Raw genomic sequence first — 17293 nt, 5'->3', positions numbered from 1 at the left:
TCTGTAAGAATCTTCTCCAATAACTTCCCTCTAATAATTGCAGGCTTGCTGGCCTGTAATTCCCCCTTTGTAATAAAGACTGCCATAGCATTTGCTAAGGCTGGATTGTTAAGTATATTTGAGGTTGAGATAGACAGATTATGAGGAAAGGCAGAGAAGCGGAGTCGATGATTATAGGATCAGCCAAAATCTCATTGAATGTTGGAGCAGTAGCCTGCTTACCCTCAATCATCTTATGGTCTTACGGTCTTATGATTGATCACTGTATACTTTTCTGTGATACTGTCTGCAGTGGGTTTTCCAGGTTGCTCTGAATACTATGACAACACAGTTTCTCATGTTTTCTTTTTAAAACAAAAACTTGCTCTTATTTTTCTTTCCAATGTGGATAACCACCTACTTCCCTACAAGTTTGGTCTTCCATGTTCTTGCTTATTTACTTAATCTGTCTAAATCCATTCGTGTCTCTGTATCCTTCTCATAGTCCATTGCCCACCAAACCTTGGATCGATGGCAGACTTGGATACAATGTACTCATCCATGTAATTAATGCATTTTGTAATTGACTTAGGCCTAAGTACAGAGCATACCACACCCCCCACTAAACTTTAAATAATTGCATATTCCTCCTGTCTTGTCGTTCCATTAATCAGTCAATGCACAATTCATACTAAAATATTGCTTGTAATCCTGTGGTCCATTTTGTATAATAATATTGTGGCACTTAAATGATTTTTGAAAATCTAAATATTACTACATCTGCCAATTTAGGAGAAACCAACAGATTTGTAAAACACAATTTCTCTTTTTTTAAAACGTGACCTAATCCTACCTAATCATATTATGATTTTCGCAGTATCATGTTGATGTAGCCATATTAATAGTTCCTCCCACATTAATTCTGCCGACTTCTTTTTATACAATCATAGAATCCCTATAGTGCAGAAAGAGGCCATTTGGTCCATCACGTCGGCACTGAACCTCTGTCACCAAGCCCGTCACCCTGTCCTTGCAACCCAACATTTTACCATATCTAAACCACCTAACCTGCACTTCCCTGGAACTAAGGGGAATTTAGCATGGCCAGTTTACCGAACCTGCCCATTTTTAGACTATGGGTTGAAACTGGAGCCTCTGAAGAAACCACACAGACTGGGAGAACATGCAAACTCAAGCATTTGGAGGTCTTACGTTCCAGTAAGGCATTATCTAGCCTTTTCTCCCTTTAGCTGATTACCTGATCACCAGTGCATTGATTTCAAAATACGAGGGTGAGAATTTCTCCCTCAAAGTTGGTAGATTCCAAATACAAAGAATTGAGGGAGGCCATAGCTAGAGTAGTAATCTAATATTCAACTGTCTGTAAGAAAATGTCTTTGTAATATGGAATATATGTATCAGAGCTTGTGCTAGTGAAATATTAGGTACTGAAGTTTAGCAGATGCACGAAAGAGTGAAAATCACGTTGGTTAAGAAAGTAACTGAAATGGGACTTAAGTAGCTCCACGGGAGCACATTCAGCAGCTGAAGTCCCATAAGAGTTCCAACAATTTGAAAGAAATAAAATTTTGTATCCAATTAAATAAATACTGCAGACTTGTAAATAAGATTTTGTGTAGTTTTAAAAATGCATTGACCATATACACACAGTTCTAAACCTGAGAATATAGCTACATTCACCTAATTAATTGACTATTATTGGCAATTATAATAAAGTATGCTTGTTGGCTGAAAGAATTGTCTATTAATTAGTTACAGTCTGAAAATAGCTGCCTTGATTGTGTGAGCCAAACGTCTGCCTTTTAAACTCTGAATGTCTGTGGTTGTAATTTTTCTTGTAAAATTTCACAGATGTAACTTTTTACTGACCTAAGGGATCCTGACCAGATATTTGAAAACTGCAATAGTGTATTTTAGCACAAAATGCACAACTTTCTTGCCTTTTTTGTTTTCCTCCTGTTTTAAATAGAACTTTGTTCATATCCTTTTCTTTCTTCTCCTCTTTTCCTCTATTCTAAATTTCAAACTTCTCCAGTAAAGCAATGTGAAGAATTCATCTAATTGGTTATGTTATGTAAATGATAATTATATTTCTGTAAAAAAAATTTGCTTGGATTTTTTTCTCTTTTAGTTGGTTAAACTGACTCTGAAATGCAGCTTTGTGGTATATCTGTAAGGTTATGGAAATCAATTCATTGATTACCTCAGGAACATCTTTTGTACAGCAAGAGGAAAAGAGATTTATATAAGTGAAGAGTGTATGTGAAAGTGACTCCAAAAATGTTCAAGGCTGACTTTAGCAGTTTGTCATTTTATTTTACTGACAAAGATATTGTACTTAAAAGAAAATATTTGTTATTTTTCCAGGAGCAGTTTTGTATATGGGTCGTATTTGAGTAAAGATGAGATTGCATTCTCAGATCCTACTCCAGATGGCAAACTCTTTGCAACACAGTATTGTGGAACACCCAGATTCCTTGTATACAACTTTGTCAGCTAACCGCTCGCAGGTTGATATGAGACTTTGCAGTTATTGGTGTCAATGTCTTAATACAGCCTTCAACAATTGGTATAATTGTGTGCAAACTCTTCACAAATGTTTTTGGGAGCTAAACTGAAGGAACTGTATTGCTTTTTATTACTGTGAACTCAGGACTGATTGCAACCAAAAGGTTGCTTTTATATTTTAGAAAACTGGAATGGATGCAGTAACATTGGAAATTCTGTTTTTTATTTTTAAACTGAAATAGTTTAACTCTTCCAGAAAAGCATGCCTTTTAGTTCATTAATGTTTACAGATTTTAGGATGTTTTATGTAAGGCAGGCAAATCATTAACTGTAAAAATGTTGAAAACTGGTTATACAATGTACATAAAATATGCTATAAAACTGAGACAATTTAGCGTTGATGTTTCTAAACGGTTCTATGACTTCCTTAGTTTGTATATAACTGTACAGCAAACAATCAAATTTGAATGTTTTTCCTATGGGAGAATGAAGTGAGTGGTCTGATATCTGGTTTATTGCGGAAGGTGATACTGGAACTTCCCTAATTTGATTCAGGGATATTGGACCGCTGCACTAAAAACTCTGCTTTTGAGGTTATCTGATTAGTTGCATATTTTATCAAACTATTAAAATCTTGCTATTGGTTTTGCTCTGGAAATATCCAGTTGTCATCGTTCAAAATGTAATACCTCATTTAGTATTGATGTTAAACCACTGCAATATTGGGTGTCCAAGCTAAAAGAAAATGGGCACCTTGTATTCATGTCTTGACTCTGGTTTTGAAAAGATTTGTGTAATCTACTTAGAGTAGCATATATAAATCTGATTGTGCCTTTTTCAGTGTAGGTCACACTTTGGGATTGAATGCAATGGTTTCAACTGGTCTAACTCTCTATTGGATAACTACAGTAACTTTTAAAGGCTTTATTTTGAAACTCTGAAGGGAGAACCAGTGCAATTCAGTACAATAAGATCTGTAAGCAAGCTCTATTTCTGTAAAACAAATAGGTTGAAAGGCTATGACCAACCTCTGTGATAAATACTGCAGCAAAATTTACAGAAGACTCTTCCATTTCTGAGCACCACTTCCATACTGTTTAGTTTTGATCTGTAATGTTGAGCCTACGTTTTTGATTTGTGATGGAGAGAACAATTAGATATGAAGGCAAGTCTAGGCCCGAAACGTCAGCTTTTGTGCTCCTGAGATGCTGCTTGGCCTGCTGTGTTCATCCAGCCTCACATTTTATTATCTTGGAATTCTCCAGCATCTGCAGTTCCCATTATCTCTAAGGCTGAAGAACTGGTCTTTTTAAATTTGTTAGGTAAAATGATGAATGGTTTCACCAGAAGTAAACAATCCTAAACAACAATTTTAAAAATATATAAGTAATCTAGTCTTCATCTTGTCTATTACATTTGTAGTTGGATCATGTGATGGTTTTCAGACTATAAACTTCAGGGTAAAATTGAAATGCTCCACATCCGAGATCTAATTTGTAATTTCAGTCTGTATTTTTGAACTTTCTGGGCTTTATACAGCTTACAAATATTTAACATGTATTCATCAAGGGCAGATAGTTGGGATGTTTCTCCACAGTCAGATTGTGCCAAGATTTCATTGAACCACTGTAATCCTTTTGGAGGTCCCTAGTTAAGCCATAATGTGTAAAATCCCAAGGTATTGAATGAATGACTCCTGGACTGTTCGTATTTATACACTTTTCTTAACCTGGGTCATTTGGATAAACAAAAGAAAACTTTCTTGTGTTGCTTGAACTTAAAATGATTTTTGTTGCAGGTTATGATGATTAGGTATGTTTAAATTAAAGTATTGTTTAAACTATAGTTAAGGTTAATTTTTAACAATGTTTGAAGATCAAATTAGAAATATATATGTCAGAATGCTTGGGATTTAAAGAAGCATTTTAATGTGAAAGGTTTTAATATGGCTTCGTTTTTACTAAAAATACTTATTTATCCTATTTACTGAAATCCAAAATTTTATCAGTAATTTACAAAATGTATTTCTAGAACCTATCATATACCCAGTTATGTTTTCAGTTGCCCAAGTTCAGGATGGTTTAAAGTTTACCTCGTATAATCTAATGATTTGTAAATAAGTATAGAATTATCAAGTTGGGAACAGCGGGATGCAGAAGGTTACCAAAGTCCTGAAGATGCAATTCTAAAGCTGAAGGCAAGTTAGATGACATCTTTTTATTATCTAATGCCTTTCAGTATCCCACTGCTCCCTGGGTGGTATTTCTGTTTATACCATAATGGTACAATTTTTTTTTACAAACAGTTAAGTGCTGCAGAATGTCATGTGGCCTAAGGTCATATGCTATTATCAGTATTGCTTACAGGTTATCACATAACCCTCTGCAATTCATATGTGGAATGAATCTGTCCACAATATTGTACGTTATCAGTTTAGATCTGTTTTGACTGCGAGGAGGCTAAAATTGTTAATGTTATGATCACACTCAACCTAGTAATATATATGCACTAGATATTAAATGGACCAAATGCAGATGGGTTGAAATTAACTTTCTGGACTGACTTTTTTTTTCTTTTAATTCTGAAACTATTTAAAAGCAAATCATATGAGCGATATTTGCATTTAAGCAATTGCTTAAACGGGTAACTTGGAAATCTATGGTTTTAAGACACTGTGTACAACTGAATACTAACAATGTTTGAAAAAGTAAACTTTTTTTAGTGAATACGTTAATTTTATATTGTCTTTTATGGAACTAATCTTGAAGGTTACTGCACATTGTTTAATAATTTGAGTGTAAAAATACAGACCCCTCCCTACAAGTTGTAGCTGATACCATGCTTGAGCATTGTTATCTTGGTCAACTTTATCTTGTGGTTTAGTCACATGCCTGTTCTGTGTTTTTCTTAAAAGAAATGACAATTACAATGCATCCCATTGGAAGATACATGATGCTGCGTGTATTTTGTTCCACTTTAAATACTTTGTAAGTAGGAAAATGTTCTGAGTTTAATTTATAAATGACTTTGCGAATACAATAAATCTGATTTGTTGGAGGGCTAAAGTGCTCGTTAGGTGAATTATTTCTGGTAAATTGTGCAAGCCAGTAAATTTAATATAGTTTAATAAACTCCTGGAGTAGGTCTAACTAAAAATACTACTTGTTAGATTTCTACCTTTTTGTGTTTGGATGTCTCCTTATCAGACTGAATTTTATAAAAGTGGCGGGATTAATTGGGTCAAGTTTTGGCAGGCTTGGTTGAAGTCTCAAATCTCTAACTTATTCCAGACTTTCACTGAAGTTGAAAGGTGGGCATGTGACCAACTCGATCCAGGGGTGAGTTGTGACTTGAAACACAGTAATGAAGTCAGGAGTATTGTTGTCGTTTGTGTTTTGAAATTTTAAATGTTGCTGCCAGGTTCCCTATGGGCCAGGTAACCCAGTAGAGTTCTCAGAGTCTATTCAGAAATCAAGTGCCTAAACACACCCCACCCTGATAACTGCAGGACATGACAAAATCTCAGTTGTGGGTTCCTTTTGAATTTCTGGAAACCAACTTGTTATGGGCTGTTTGGTTGGCATAAGCTCTGCCTAGTGTCTCTGGATTTGTGATCATTGCTTCAGTGAAACAGTGCTGTAGCCTTAGGTGACTTTTGATTGACTACTTGATTCATTTTTCCTTTCACCTCCTACTCTGCTACCAACCTGCCACCACAACCCCTCGTCTTTGCTGAGTATGTTTCCACATTGCTTGAACAGGTCCTATTAACTAATTCTATGATGAATATGACTGTACATCACCAGTGTTGGTTTTGATAACATGGTGTTGTCATAAAATGCAAGTAAGTTCTGTAATTTGAATTAATCCCATGTTCCTAATTTAAATCTGTGACTTTTATATATTCAAATTATGCTGTGGTGTTATGTTTCAATGGAACCAACGTCCACTGTTGTCATGTTGTGACCTTGACTTGGGCAAATCCTAATTTGAATGCACTTTTCTTTTTGAATTATAGATGAACAGTTGACATGAGTAATCATGTGGAACTCTGTGATGAAATTATTCCATTAGAGTTTTTAGGTTCTAATTATAAAAACAGTATAGAGGTGGTGTAAAAAGTGCAAACCAAGGACTGACCTAATAAGGTGTTTAAGGCTGTGAAAATATTTGATAGGCTAGTCATAGAGAGAGCCTAAAATTTGAGGAAGACCAAACCATGGGGCTGTAAATGTAAAGTAGTTATGAATGCAAATCAGTTACTTAATAAAGTGGTGCATTCTTTCTTGGTTGAGATTTTGAGTTTGTACTGGTTGACCAAATAACCAGTGAGCGAAATTACATTAAGTGTAAGAGATTGACAAGTTAAAATGATTATGGACCATCTTGTTTCCTTTGCTTAATTAATTTAAGTGACGTCTCACTTATTCTGGAAATTTAGTTGTAACCATTTTTATTTGGGATCAGTCTTGATGTCTGCCTAGTGAGGCTGATGGTGACCCTGATATTGAGCCTCGGGCTTGCTTTCTTTCGGCTGAAGAGATAGAAACAGACAGTCTGCCAGGATTGAATATTGATCTTCTGCACTGTAACACAGTCCCTGAGGTAAATAATGGATAAGGAGGAAAGTAAGGGCAGCAAGGTGAGTACAGTCAGGTAAGTAGTGGCTACCAATCTCTCATATCATTTGCACTCAAACAGCCATTAAGACGAGGTACTGATGTAAGTTTTATTTATTGGTGGGATTTACACGTCACTGGTTAGGCCAGCACTTACTGCCCGTTACTAATTACGGAAGGGCACAACAGCAGTGTGGTGGTCTCGAGTCACACTTTGAGTTAAAATAGAGATGTATTATGGTTCTATCTGCATAATGAGGAAAACTTTTAGGGATAAAACTGTAAAACTGACCTCCCTTTCTTCCACCCTGACTCACCATTGACCGTTCAACTCCCCACATCCTGATACTCCTGACCCCATCCACCTTGTGTCCAGCACCACCACTTCATGCACCCTACCATCTCAAATCTGCAGCTAGGATCCCTTGACCACTTGCAGCCCTCCTTCCTCACCTGTTTGTCACTGTTCTGCTGTTCTTGCCAACGCACATACTTAGCTTGTCAACATACTTTTGAGCTTTAGTACTGCAAAGATTGTGTGGCTTGATCACCAAAAATGATCCTCTTGCAATGGAGCAGAAGAAAAACGTTCAGCATTTCTTAAGACGACTGGTTGAAAAGTCTGGGCCAGAAACCTGTGATTCCTCATAACAAGCAAAGAATGGAGTGGCACTCAGACATTGATTACAACCACCCCAAGGAATCACCTGTATATTTTTAAAGGCTTGCATACTGAAGTGGGTGATGATTCCTCTTTGGTAGTACAAGCAAGGCTGCAGTATCAGTGATGGCTCAGTTTACGGCAGGGCAGGAGGTAGACCAGAAAAACAATAGGAATGGAGAACTTGATAATTATTGAAACAGACAGGTGGTTCAGTGTTTGTAGACGTAGTCCTGATGGGCACAGTCCTGGAACTATCACTGAATGGTTTCAGAGCATTCTGAGGCGAGAAGAATGAACAGTGAGAGGTGGTGTCCATATTGGTACCAATGATAAAAGGTAGAAAGAGGGAATGAGGTCCTTCAGGCAGATTTTAAATTTTTAGGATTAATAAACAGAAGCTCTACCACTTTTTTGTTTCATCCAGATGACCCCCAGCACCAAGAATTAATGAATACAGAAATAAGTGGATTGTTGCAGAGAAGTAGACTTTAGATTTCTAGGCTTTGGAACTTGTAATAGGAGAAATGGAGCCTATAGAAACCAGCTAGGTTGCACCTTAGAGCAGAGAATCTGAAAGCTTGTGTTTTCAAATAAACCTGTTGGATTATAACCTGGTGTCGTGTTTTTTTTTACTTTGTCCAGCACCTCCACATCATTTTCATTTATTCTCTCTCAGGACGTGGGCCTGAAAGGCTAAATCAGCAAATGTGGTCCATCACTGCCTTTGTAAAGGTAAACCGCTGTAGTCTACATAGTGTAGGCATACCCACAATGCTGTAAAAGAGGAAATGTTATGATTTTTACCCAGCAACAGCAAAGAAACAATGTATAGGTGCTTGCTCACAATTCAACTTTTAAAAATGTAATTAAATATCTGTCTTTGAAAGCTGACACAAAACAATAATTTTGTAAAACTGAAAGTCTGATCCAAATTGTTACCTGTTTATTTCACAAAGTGAACATACAAAGGTTACTTGCTTCAGTCAGTTTATCTTATTTGGATTAAAATTTGAAATAACGAAGGTGCTGTACTCTCCCACCCCAAAGCTGTTGTGTAATTTGATTGACAAACAGAATAGTCCTGAATTCTAACATCATGGCAAATGTTTGAAGCTATCTCTAAAAATCTGCTTGGTTGCATTGTTTTTAAAATCAATTTTCAGAACTTTAGTAGTATCCCAGCTGCTACTGAATATCCAAATTCAAGAAACTTCCAAATAAAAAATAATGACTTTAGAAACATACAATTCCCTACAGTGCCAAAGAAGTCATTCAGCCTATTTTGAGTCTGCACCAACCTTCCAAACAGCATTCCCAGACCCCTGTATCTCTGCATTTACCATTGCTATCCCACCTAGCCTACACATCCCTGGACATTGGGTAATTTAGCATGGCCAAGCCACCTAATTTGCACATCTGTGGGAAGAAAGTGGAGGAAACCCTGACAGACACAGGAAGAACATGCAAACTGTACATAGTCACCCAAAACTGGAATCAAACCTAGGACTCTGGTGCTGTGAGTGTTAACCATTAAGCCACTATGCTGCTCTTTAAACTTTGAATATATAAACATATTAGGAATATGTGGGGAGGGATGGTGTAGTCATATCTGTTTCTCCAGATCAGTGAGTGTGATTGGTTTGATAATTTATTGATTGATTGCCCTCTGCCAGAGGTTACCCTATTAATGTTATTTTTTTCAGGCTTCAGCATTCAAACAAAAGCTGTAGAGAATATAACAAGATTCCTTCTGCGGCATAATAGTCAAAAATGTCAATGTGAAAATAAAGTTGCAATTAACAACTTAAGGAAACTTTTCCTAGTCTCTGAAAATGGCACATTTTAGAATTGTCCTGCCATGTCCAACAAGTTCATCAGTGGTCTACCAACAGAAATCTAAATCTTTTACATTAAAATAAATTTTTAGTTTATGCTTATTTACATGAAATAGTACCAAAGATTAAGAAAGAAGTAGATATATCTGGCTAAGTGTGGGATATTCGACATACCACCAAGAGGAATTCCTAACCATTAGAAGATGTTTTTGGGATTTCTGAACAATTAATAATGCTGAATATGCTGCATTCTGCACTGATAATCTATTTGTGATAGGCATGTTGCTTTAATTTCATTCAATTTGTCCTAAAAATAGTAAGGTCTGTTCCTTTTTATTTAAATTAACCATCAAGATATGCAATGATTGGGACAGCATAAACTACAAAAAAGCTAAATTGATCTGAAACTTCAATATTAAAAGCATTTAAATTTTGAAATTACTTGATGCTTTTGACAATACTCCAGCATACTTAGTAAGCATTCATGAGATTAAAAATAAAGGGAAGTAGACTCTGCCTTCCTGCACTATCCCCATATCCTTTTCAGTCCTTTAAGTGACCAAAAAATTTATGTTGACTGAACATATACAGCTCTCAAGGCTACAGGAATTGCAAATATCCATGAATCTTTGAGTGAAGGAAACTTTTTCATCTCAGTCCTAAATGGCTGACCTCTCTTGAAATTAAGATCACAACCTTAACATGTTTCAAAGTGATCACTTCTCAGTTTACAAAACTCTAAAGAATATAAGTTATTGTTGGCTCAACTTTCCTCAAACAAAAATCCCCTCAACCCAGGAATAATCAAGTGGATTTTGCTACTTTTTTTCCTTAGCCAGACCTATTCCTAATTTGGCTAAGGTGACTTAAACAGCGTATCGTTCTTGAGGTGCACTCTGACCAAGGCCATAAATAATTTTGGTCAAACATTTTTACTTCAGTACTTGAAACAAACTAACAATTTGTGTTTTGAATTTCTTGCTGTATCAACATCTTACCTTTCTGTCTTTCATGTAGGCAGACACTCCCAATTCCTGTAAAGACATTTCCCAGTCTTGCCATTTTAAAAAATATTGTTTCCCTATTTTCCCTTCCAAAGTGGATAAATTTGCATTTTGCATTATGTAGCATTTATCATATTTTTCCCAGATTATTTAACCTGTCTATAATCCCCTGATAAACTATCCTCCTCACCCCTTACTTTGAAACACTTCTTTTGCCTACACTTCCCTGAAGGTTTCCCTCAAGAAATGCAACATTGATGTCAAAGCATGGGAGACACTCATTTTAGCTAACTACCATTAACAAGTAATTGCAGAGAGTTCAAGTTTGGGAACTAAATATTCCCAGGATATTTTGAGTTAGATTAGATTCCCTACAGTGTGGGAACGCCGTTCGGCCCAACAAGTTCACACACCCCCCCCCCCCCCCCCCCCCGGCCTTTGGAGCATCCCACCTAGACCCATCCCCTTATAATCCACACACACCTGAACACTATGGGCAATTTAGCATGGCCAATCCACCTTGCCTGCACATCTCTAGACTGTGGGAGGAAACTGGAGCACCCGGAGGAAACCCACGCGGACACAGGGAGAATGTTCAAACTCCACACAAAGTTGCCTGAGGCTGGAACTGAACCTGGTTCCCTCGCACTGTGAGGCTGCAGTGCTAACCACTGAGCCACCGTGCTGCCCCAGTTGTATGATAATGATATGGTTTGTAAGAATGTTGTACTTAGGGACTGTCCCTTTCAGATAAAATGAAATGGTTGTGTGAGTTGTTTTGAATGCTGCTTGACAATCTATGGTTTTTGGAACAAGTTATATGCTGCTTACAAAGATGGTGTTTTCTTAATTGTTATTTCATCATTTGTTTCAGTAAATGTTTTAAAGCATGACATCTTGGCATGTTATACTATTATCTCCAAGTTGGAATTTCTCCTTTTAAAGAAGTTTTAGTCTCTACTCAGATCATAATATGTAGAAGAGACATGGAAAAGGTGGGTTGTAGAGTGGGAGTGATAAGAGAGGAAACTATCATAATTTTCTAAACTAGAGTAACAACCTTTTTACTGGCAACTTGGGGTCAGACTAGGAGGCAGGGACCAGTAAATTGCTCACAAGTTCACAGAATATATACAGGCCAGATTTCTTGATCAAAAAGCCAAGGAATCAGTAGACTATTTAAATGCAGTATGAAATAAATGGTTTAGTAATCTTGTGGTAAAAGGACTTGTTGGAACAGCAGTTGTAATATCTGTTTTAAATTGAGATTGAGTGATTTTAGTTAAGTGTGAAGCTAAGGTCTCAAATCTGAACAAAGAAAATTCTGTATGGGTCTGAGAACTAAGTTAGTTCAGATAATTTGGAATATCAGACAACTAGATTCAAAGATATAGCAACAGGTAATAATGACGACCATTCAATAATTAATTCATAGCCTGCAAAAATATACATTTCCCCAAATAAAATCATCACCAAGAAAAAAATTTAACATAGTAATAGATTAAACAGAGGTTTACAGGGTGCAAGAATGTAGAGTTTGAGGTAAAGGATGATTTTGAAATTCAAAATGAATTGGAGAATAGAATGAGTACATGGGTGAAATTAAAAAAATCAAATTTTAAAGGCTCCTACAGATAAGTCAAATGGTTAGAATTTGCAAAAGTAAATACACGTCTCTTGGAGGGCAAAGACAGGGGCAAAAGAAACAGAAGAAATGTTAAACTAATGCTATTTCCCAAATAGTCCTGTCTGTAAAGCACTGGAAATAGACAGGACTTCTGTTAAGAAATGTGTGAACATGCATAAGGACTCACCTCGGAACTTCTGAATGGTTGGTTCCCAGCTTCCTGAGACCCTGCACCAATGTTTTTGATCCTAATCTCGGCAGACAGTTGGGCTAGGTATGTAGAACTTATCTAGATATCCGGGAAATGTGAAACAATTCAATACCTGGTCTAACATTTGGAAAGCGCCATGACTAAAACTAGTAATTCACACACGCACACCCAACCACTGAGTATCCCCCGACTACTCAGCTACACCTTCAACTATTTAATTACCTCGCAAACATCAGTAGCCACCCACCCATCTCACCCCATCCAATCCCTCAACCAGAATCAGAGATCAGGAAGAAATTGGCTTATTTTGTCTTCCTTATTCATGTACCTTCCTCAAGCTGGGTGAGGAAGATTTGTTTGGTAGTCAGAACTCAGGCTGTGGAAGCACATGGCTGGGCCAGTGGAGTTGGTTTAGAATGATCATGCACTCCTTGCTATTTGCTGCTTCAAGGATGCTGTCGTCAGTATGTCTGCCTTCCGAGCTAATAGGGAGAATAATTTCAAATTGTATTGATTGTACTGCTCAAGGATATTGAGGTAGTAAAATACAATAATTTTTTATCTCTACTATTAATTCATCCATTTTGTTACTAATTCAGATATCGTACCTTTCGTATTTTTCCTGATGTTAACATAGCCTCTAATGCTGTATTACAATCTTTTAAAATCACTGCTCCTTGCAAGTCCACACTGCTTGTTTTTAATCAAATTTTTTGTTGTTCTATAGCCTTGACATTCTTCTTACTGTTCTGATATATCATTTTGTAAACCATCCCAATCTTCATTCATTATTTTAAAACCCTATTTTCCCATCCTAGACACTTGTCCTAGCCTAGGTTTAAATGAAGCCCATCCTACAAGAACAAACTCTCCCTTTCCCCAGTGCTGATGACAGTATTCATGCCTCCCACAGCACTCTTTCAAACATATGTTGACCTTGTGATCTGTAAGCTCTCTAATGCCAATTTAAGCAGCTTTCAAAAAAAAATTCCAATGTGTACCCAATAACTAAATGCAACACTCTCTCACCCACGCCACCTCCAAGTTCTTTTCCAGTCACAAATAAATGAATACTTAAGAACTGTTGGTAACAAATAAAGAGAACAATATATATTCCACACTGCCCCCAAAAACCAACATTCACTTTTTCTGTCTAATACAACCTTCCTTTCACTTCCCTCACTTTAGTGGGCTCGTGCAATGGTCAGTTCGCTCATCCATTTTGTGGACTTTGCTGTCATCAGAAAAGCAGCAAGGCCCTTGAACAAGTGGAACTGGTTATCAAATCCATCACCAGAAGAAATCCAAAATTTAAAAGCCGGGAGTCTTTGGTGCAGTGGTAGTGAGCCAGAGTTCAAGTCCCAGTTGCCTTGGAGATATATGACAACATGTCTGAAAAGACTGATTAAAATAACTACCATCACTGCACCAACAAAACATTTGCTCTTTCCTTTCTTTTTCATGTTTCATTCAGTGGAAGTTAAATTAGCTTTGAAGAACGAAAAAGAAAAGTAATGATAATTAAAAACAAAAAAGTTAAAGTTCCATCAGTAGTACATACTGTAAAGTTTAGATTATCTTTATCCAAATTGTCACTCTATTCGAAACCTTGACATCTTTCTTACTGCTTTTAAATTTGGCCTTTGTTGAATGCTCACAATGTCCATTCATTATTCTAAAGAGAGTTGTTAATAGTGCTTTTGATTAGATTTGTCATAGTAGCCCATGGGATCCATAGAAATTTGGCAAAATGGATTCATAAGTGCCCTCTTGGCCAGAAGCAGAGTGTGATAGTTGAGGGGTGTTTAGCTAACTGGAAACCTGTGTCCAGTGAAGTCTCACACAAGTCACTGTTGAGGATCTTGCTGTTTGATTGACATAAATGATTGAGACTTGAATGTAGAGTTCTGTTGATCAGCAAGTTTCCAGACAATACAAAAAATGATGGGGTGATAAATAATGAAGAGGATATAGATGGACTGGTTAGTGGCAAATGGAATTTAATCAGGGTGAATGTGAGATACTGTAACTTGGGCAGGACAAACAAGGCAAATGAATATGAACAGAAGGAGCCTGGGAAGTACTGAGAATCGGAGGAATCTTAGTGTTCATGCATGTTAAGGTATCAGGATAGGTGGATAAAATGGTTCAAAAGGCATATAGTATACAGTCATTCCTGTATATCTGTGAGGGTTCCAATCCTGAGAAACATTCAATTGATGAAATTTACGAGCTCGTAAAGAAGTGATTTTAAAAATGGTTAAAATCACAGATATGCAAGTTTGAGATTTCACGGATACCAAGGATTTGCTGACTTGCCTTTTATTGAGGCATTGAGTTTAACAGTAGGGAGGTTATGCTGGAACTCTGTAAAACAATTAGGCCCCAGCTACAGTATCATGTGCAGTTCTTGAATCTACATTATAGGAGGGATGTGATAGCACTGGAGATGCTGCAGAGGAGATTTACCAGGATGTTGCCTGGGCTGGAGAGTTTCTGATTGAAAGAGATGAAGACAGATTGAACAGGCTGGGGTTGTTTACCTTACAGCAGAGAAAATTAAGAGGGGACAAGTTTGAGATGTATAAATAATAATATAGATATGATCAATGACCAGTGGGCACAGATTAAAGGTAAGATGAGATGTAATAGGAAATAAGAGCAAAAACATTTTCACTCAGAGGGTGGAGGGAATCTCGAACTCAGGACCTGCAATGGTGGTAGAGGCGGAAACCCTGAGAAGGATGCCAAGGCATACAAGGCTATGAGCCGAGTGCTGGAAAACGGATTAAAATAATTAGGTGGTTGCTTCTGACCAGCATGGATGGGATAGGCCAACGGGATTTTTTTTAATGTGCTGTAGATCTCTATGATTCAATGATTATAACATTATTCATTAAAGGATAGAGAGGTAAACCAGGAAACTACAGGCTGGTCAGACAAACGTCAGTAGAAAGGGATGATAAACCATTATTGGGGCAAATTAAATTTTCTTCTGAAAATATAATCAATCTTGTCTAAAATAATTGGATTCTTTGAGGTAGCAGAGAAAATTGTGCTTCCTTGATCAGTAGATTTTGTGCATATAGACTTCTGGAAGGCACATCGGTGGTGCCTATTTACAAGATATGAAAGTCCAAGGATTTTTATCTCCAGTAATATTACTATGGGTCACAGTCATCACTGCTTACAATCTTTATTTATGACTCAGTGTAGGGGCAGCATTACAAAGTTTGTGGATCATTAAAAAAAACTTGATAAAGTAGCAGATTGTGATGAAGATGGATATATTTTTAGGATGACTTTGACTGGAAAATGGGCAACTAGATGGTGGATGGAGTTCAGTATGGAGAAATGTGAAGAAATTAATTTGAGAAGACTGATATGGAAACAGTTTGAAAAGTGTGGATGAGTAAAGAGACCGTGTTCGTAAACACAAAAATTTATAGTGGCAGGGAAAGTTGATAATGGGGTTAAAATACTTTATAAATTACTTAAATGTACACTGACAAAGAGAACATAGAAGCTGAAATTATGCCAGTGCTTTGTAAGGCACTGGTTACATCTCAGCTGGGGTATTTGGGCAATTACGTACATCAGAGGAAAATAGTGAAGGCCTTTGACTTGAGTATAGAGAAGGTTTACTAGGATGAAGGATTTCAGTTATGAAGAGTAGTCAGAATAGTTGGGACTGTTTTTCTTGGAAGTTAAGAGGTGACTTAATAGAACGACACTTCCCAAAGTGGGATAACAAAGTGTGGAACTGGTTGAACACAGCAGGCCAGGCAGCATCAGAGGAGCAGGAAAGCTGACGTTTTGGATCCAGAAAATTTTCTAGAAGGGTCCGGACCGGAAACATCAGCTTTCCAGCTTCTCTGATGCTGCCTAGCCTGCCGTGTTCATCCAGCTCCACACCTTGTTATCTCAGATTCTCCAGTGTCGGCAGTTCCTACAATCTCCCAATGTGGGATCATGTGAGCTCCGAGAAAGCAATGACTGTTGTGGAGCTCTGACCAAGTGCTAACACTTGCAAGGCTCCTTGAAAATATCACTGTTAATGGTGGGCTTGATCTAAGTGGCAATTCCTGAGTCCCGATTCTAGTTCCAGAAACCCAATGAAAATGTGGTGCTTCTTATTTAAAACTGAACCGTGTAAACAGCCTATCTGCTCTTGCAGCTGTCTTCTCTGGTATTCCAGGAACTTTCTACATATTGGGATCACACTATTTTCAAGCCTGGAAGAATTCTGAAGAACAATATAAGAGAAGTTTTCATTCTGATGACAGATTTTAATAGAGTGGAGTTTGATAGTTCAATTACTGTAGATTTAGAAACATTGGTGAAAGATCTAGAGGGAAGATGAGACATCTTTTCACTGAGAATTGTCAAACTCTAGAATATTCCACCTGATAAGGTGTGGGAAACGGCTCCCATGTGTCATTTTTGAACAGGCATTCATAGACAGAACATGAGTTCCACAAAACCTAAGGATGCAGGTTTAAGTTTGATTCCTTTTTCAAAGAGCTGGACAGGCAAAGTGAAATGAATGGCTTCTTTTGGTCCTACAAGTTTCAATGATTCTATAATAGGAACAATAAATGGACTGGAGCTATTTCCTGAATTATTGCTTTGCTGAAGCCACACTTCTCATTTTCATAAAAAATTAACAGTCCCTATTTCCATACATTTTTAAATAGTCATATAACCTTTCAAATAACTGAGGAAAGATTCATTGGAATCAGTGATCAATAAAATTCAGTGTAATTATTTGAAGGTCTTCCTAGCACATTCTTAAATAAAAAAGTGCCCATATGTGCTCCTGAGA

At 37.1% G+C, this 17293-nt stretch overlaps 1 protein-coding gene across 1 annotated transcript in view; it reads left to right on the top strand.

Moving 5' to 3' along the window:
* LOC125451792 (N-acetyltransferase ESCO1-like) overlaps positions 1-8341 on the top strand; it is a 48635-nt gene extending 40294 nt beyond the window's left edge. The window contains exon 10 of the mRNA XM_048529373.2: positions 2368-8341. Within this exon, the coding sequence (XP_048385330.1) occupies positions 2368-2500 (133 nt within the window). The 3' untranslated portion in view covers positions 2501-8341. The remainder of the gene's footprint in view (positions 1-2367) is intronic.
* The last annotated feature ends 8952 nt before the right edge of the window (positions 8342-17293 follow it).

Source organism: Stegostoma tigrinum, chromosome 5 (assembly GCF_030684315.1).
Source record: "Stegostoma tigrinum isolate sSteTig4 chromosome 5, sSteTig4.hap1, whole genome shotgun sequence".
Taxonomy (NCBI): domain Eukaryota; kingdom Metazoa; phylum Chordata; class Chondrichthyes; order Orectolobiformes; family Stegostomatidae; genus Stegostoma; species Stegostoma tigrinum.
This window is presented reverse-complemented; position numbering and strand designations above follow the sequence as displayed.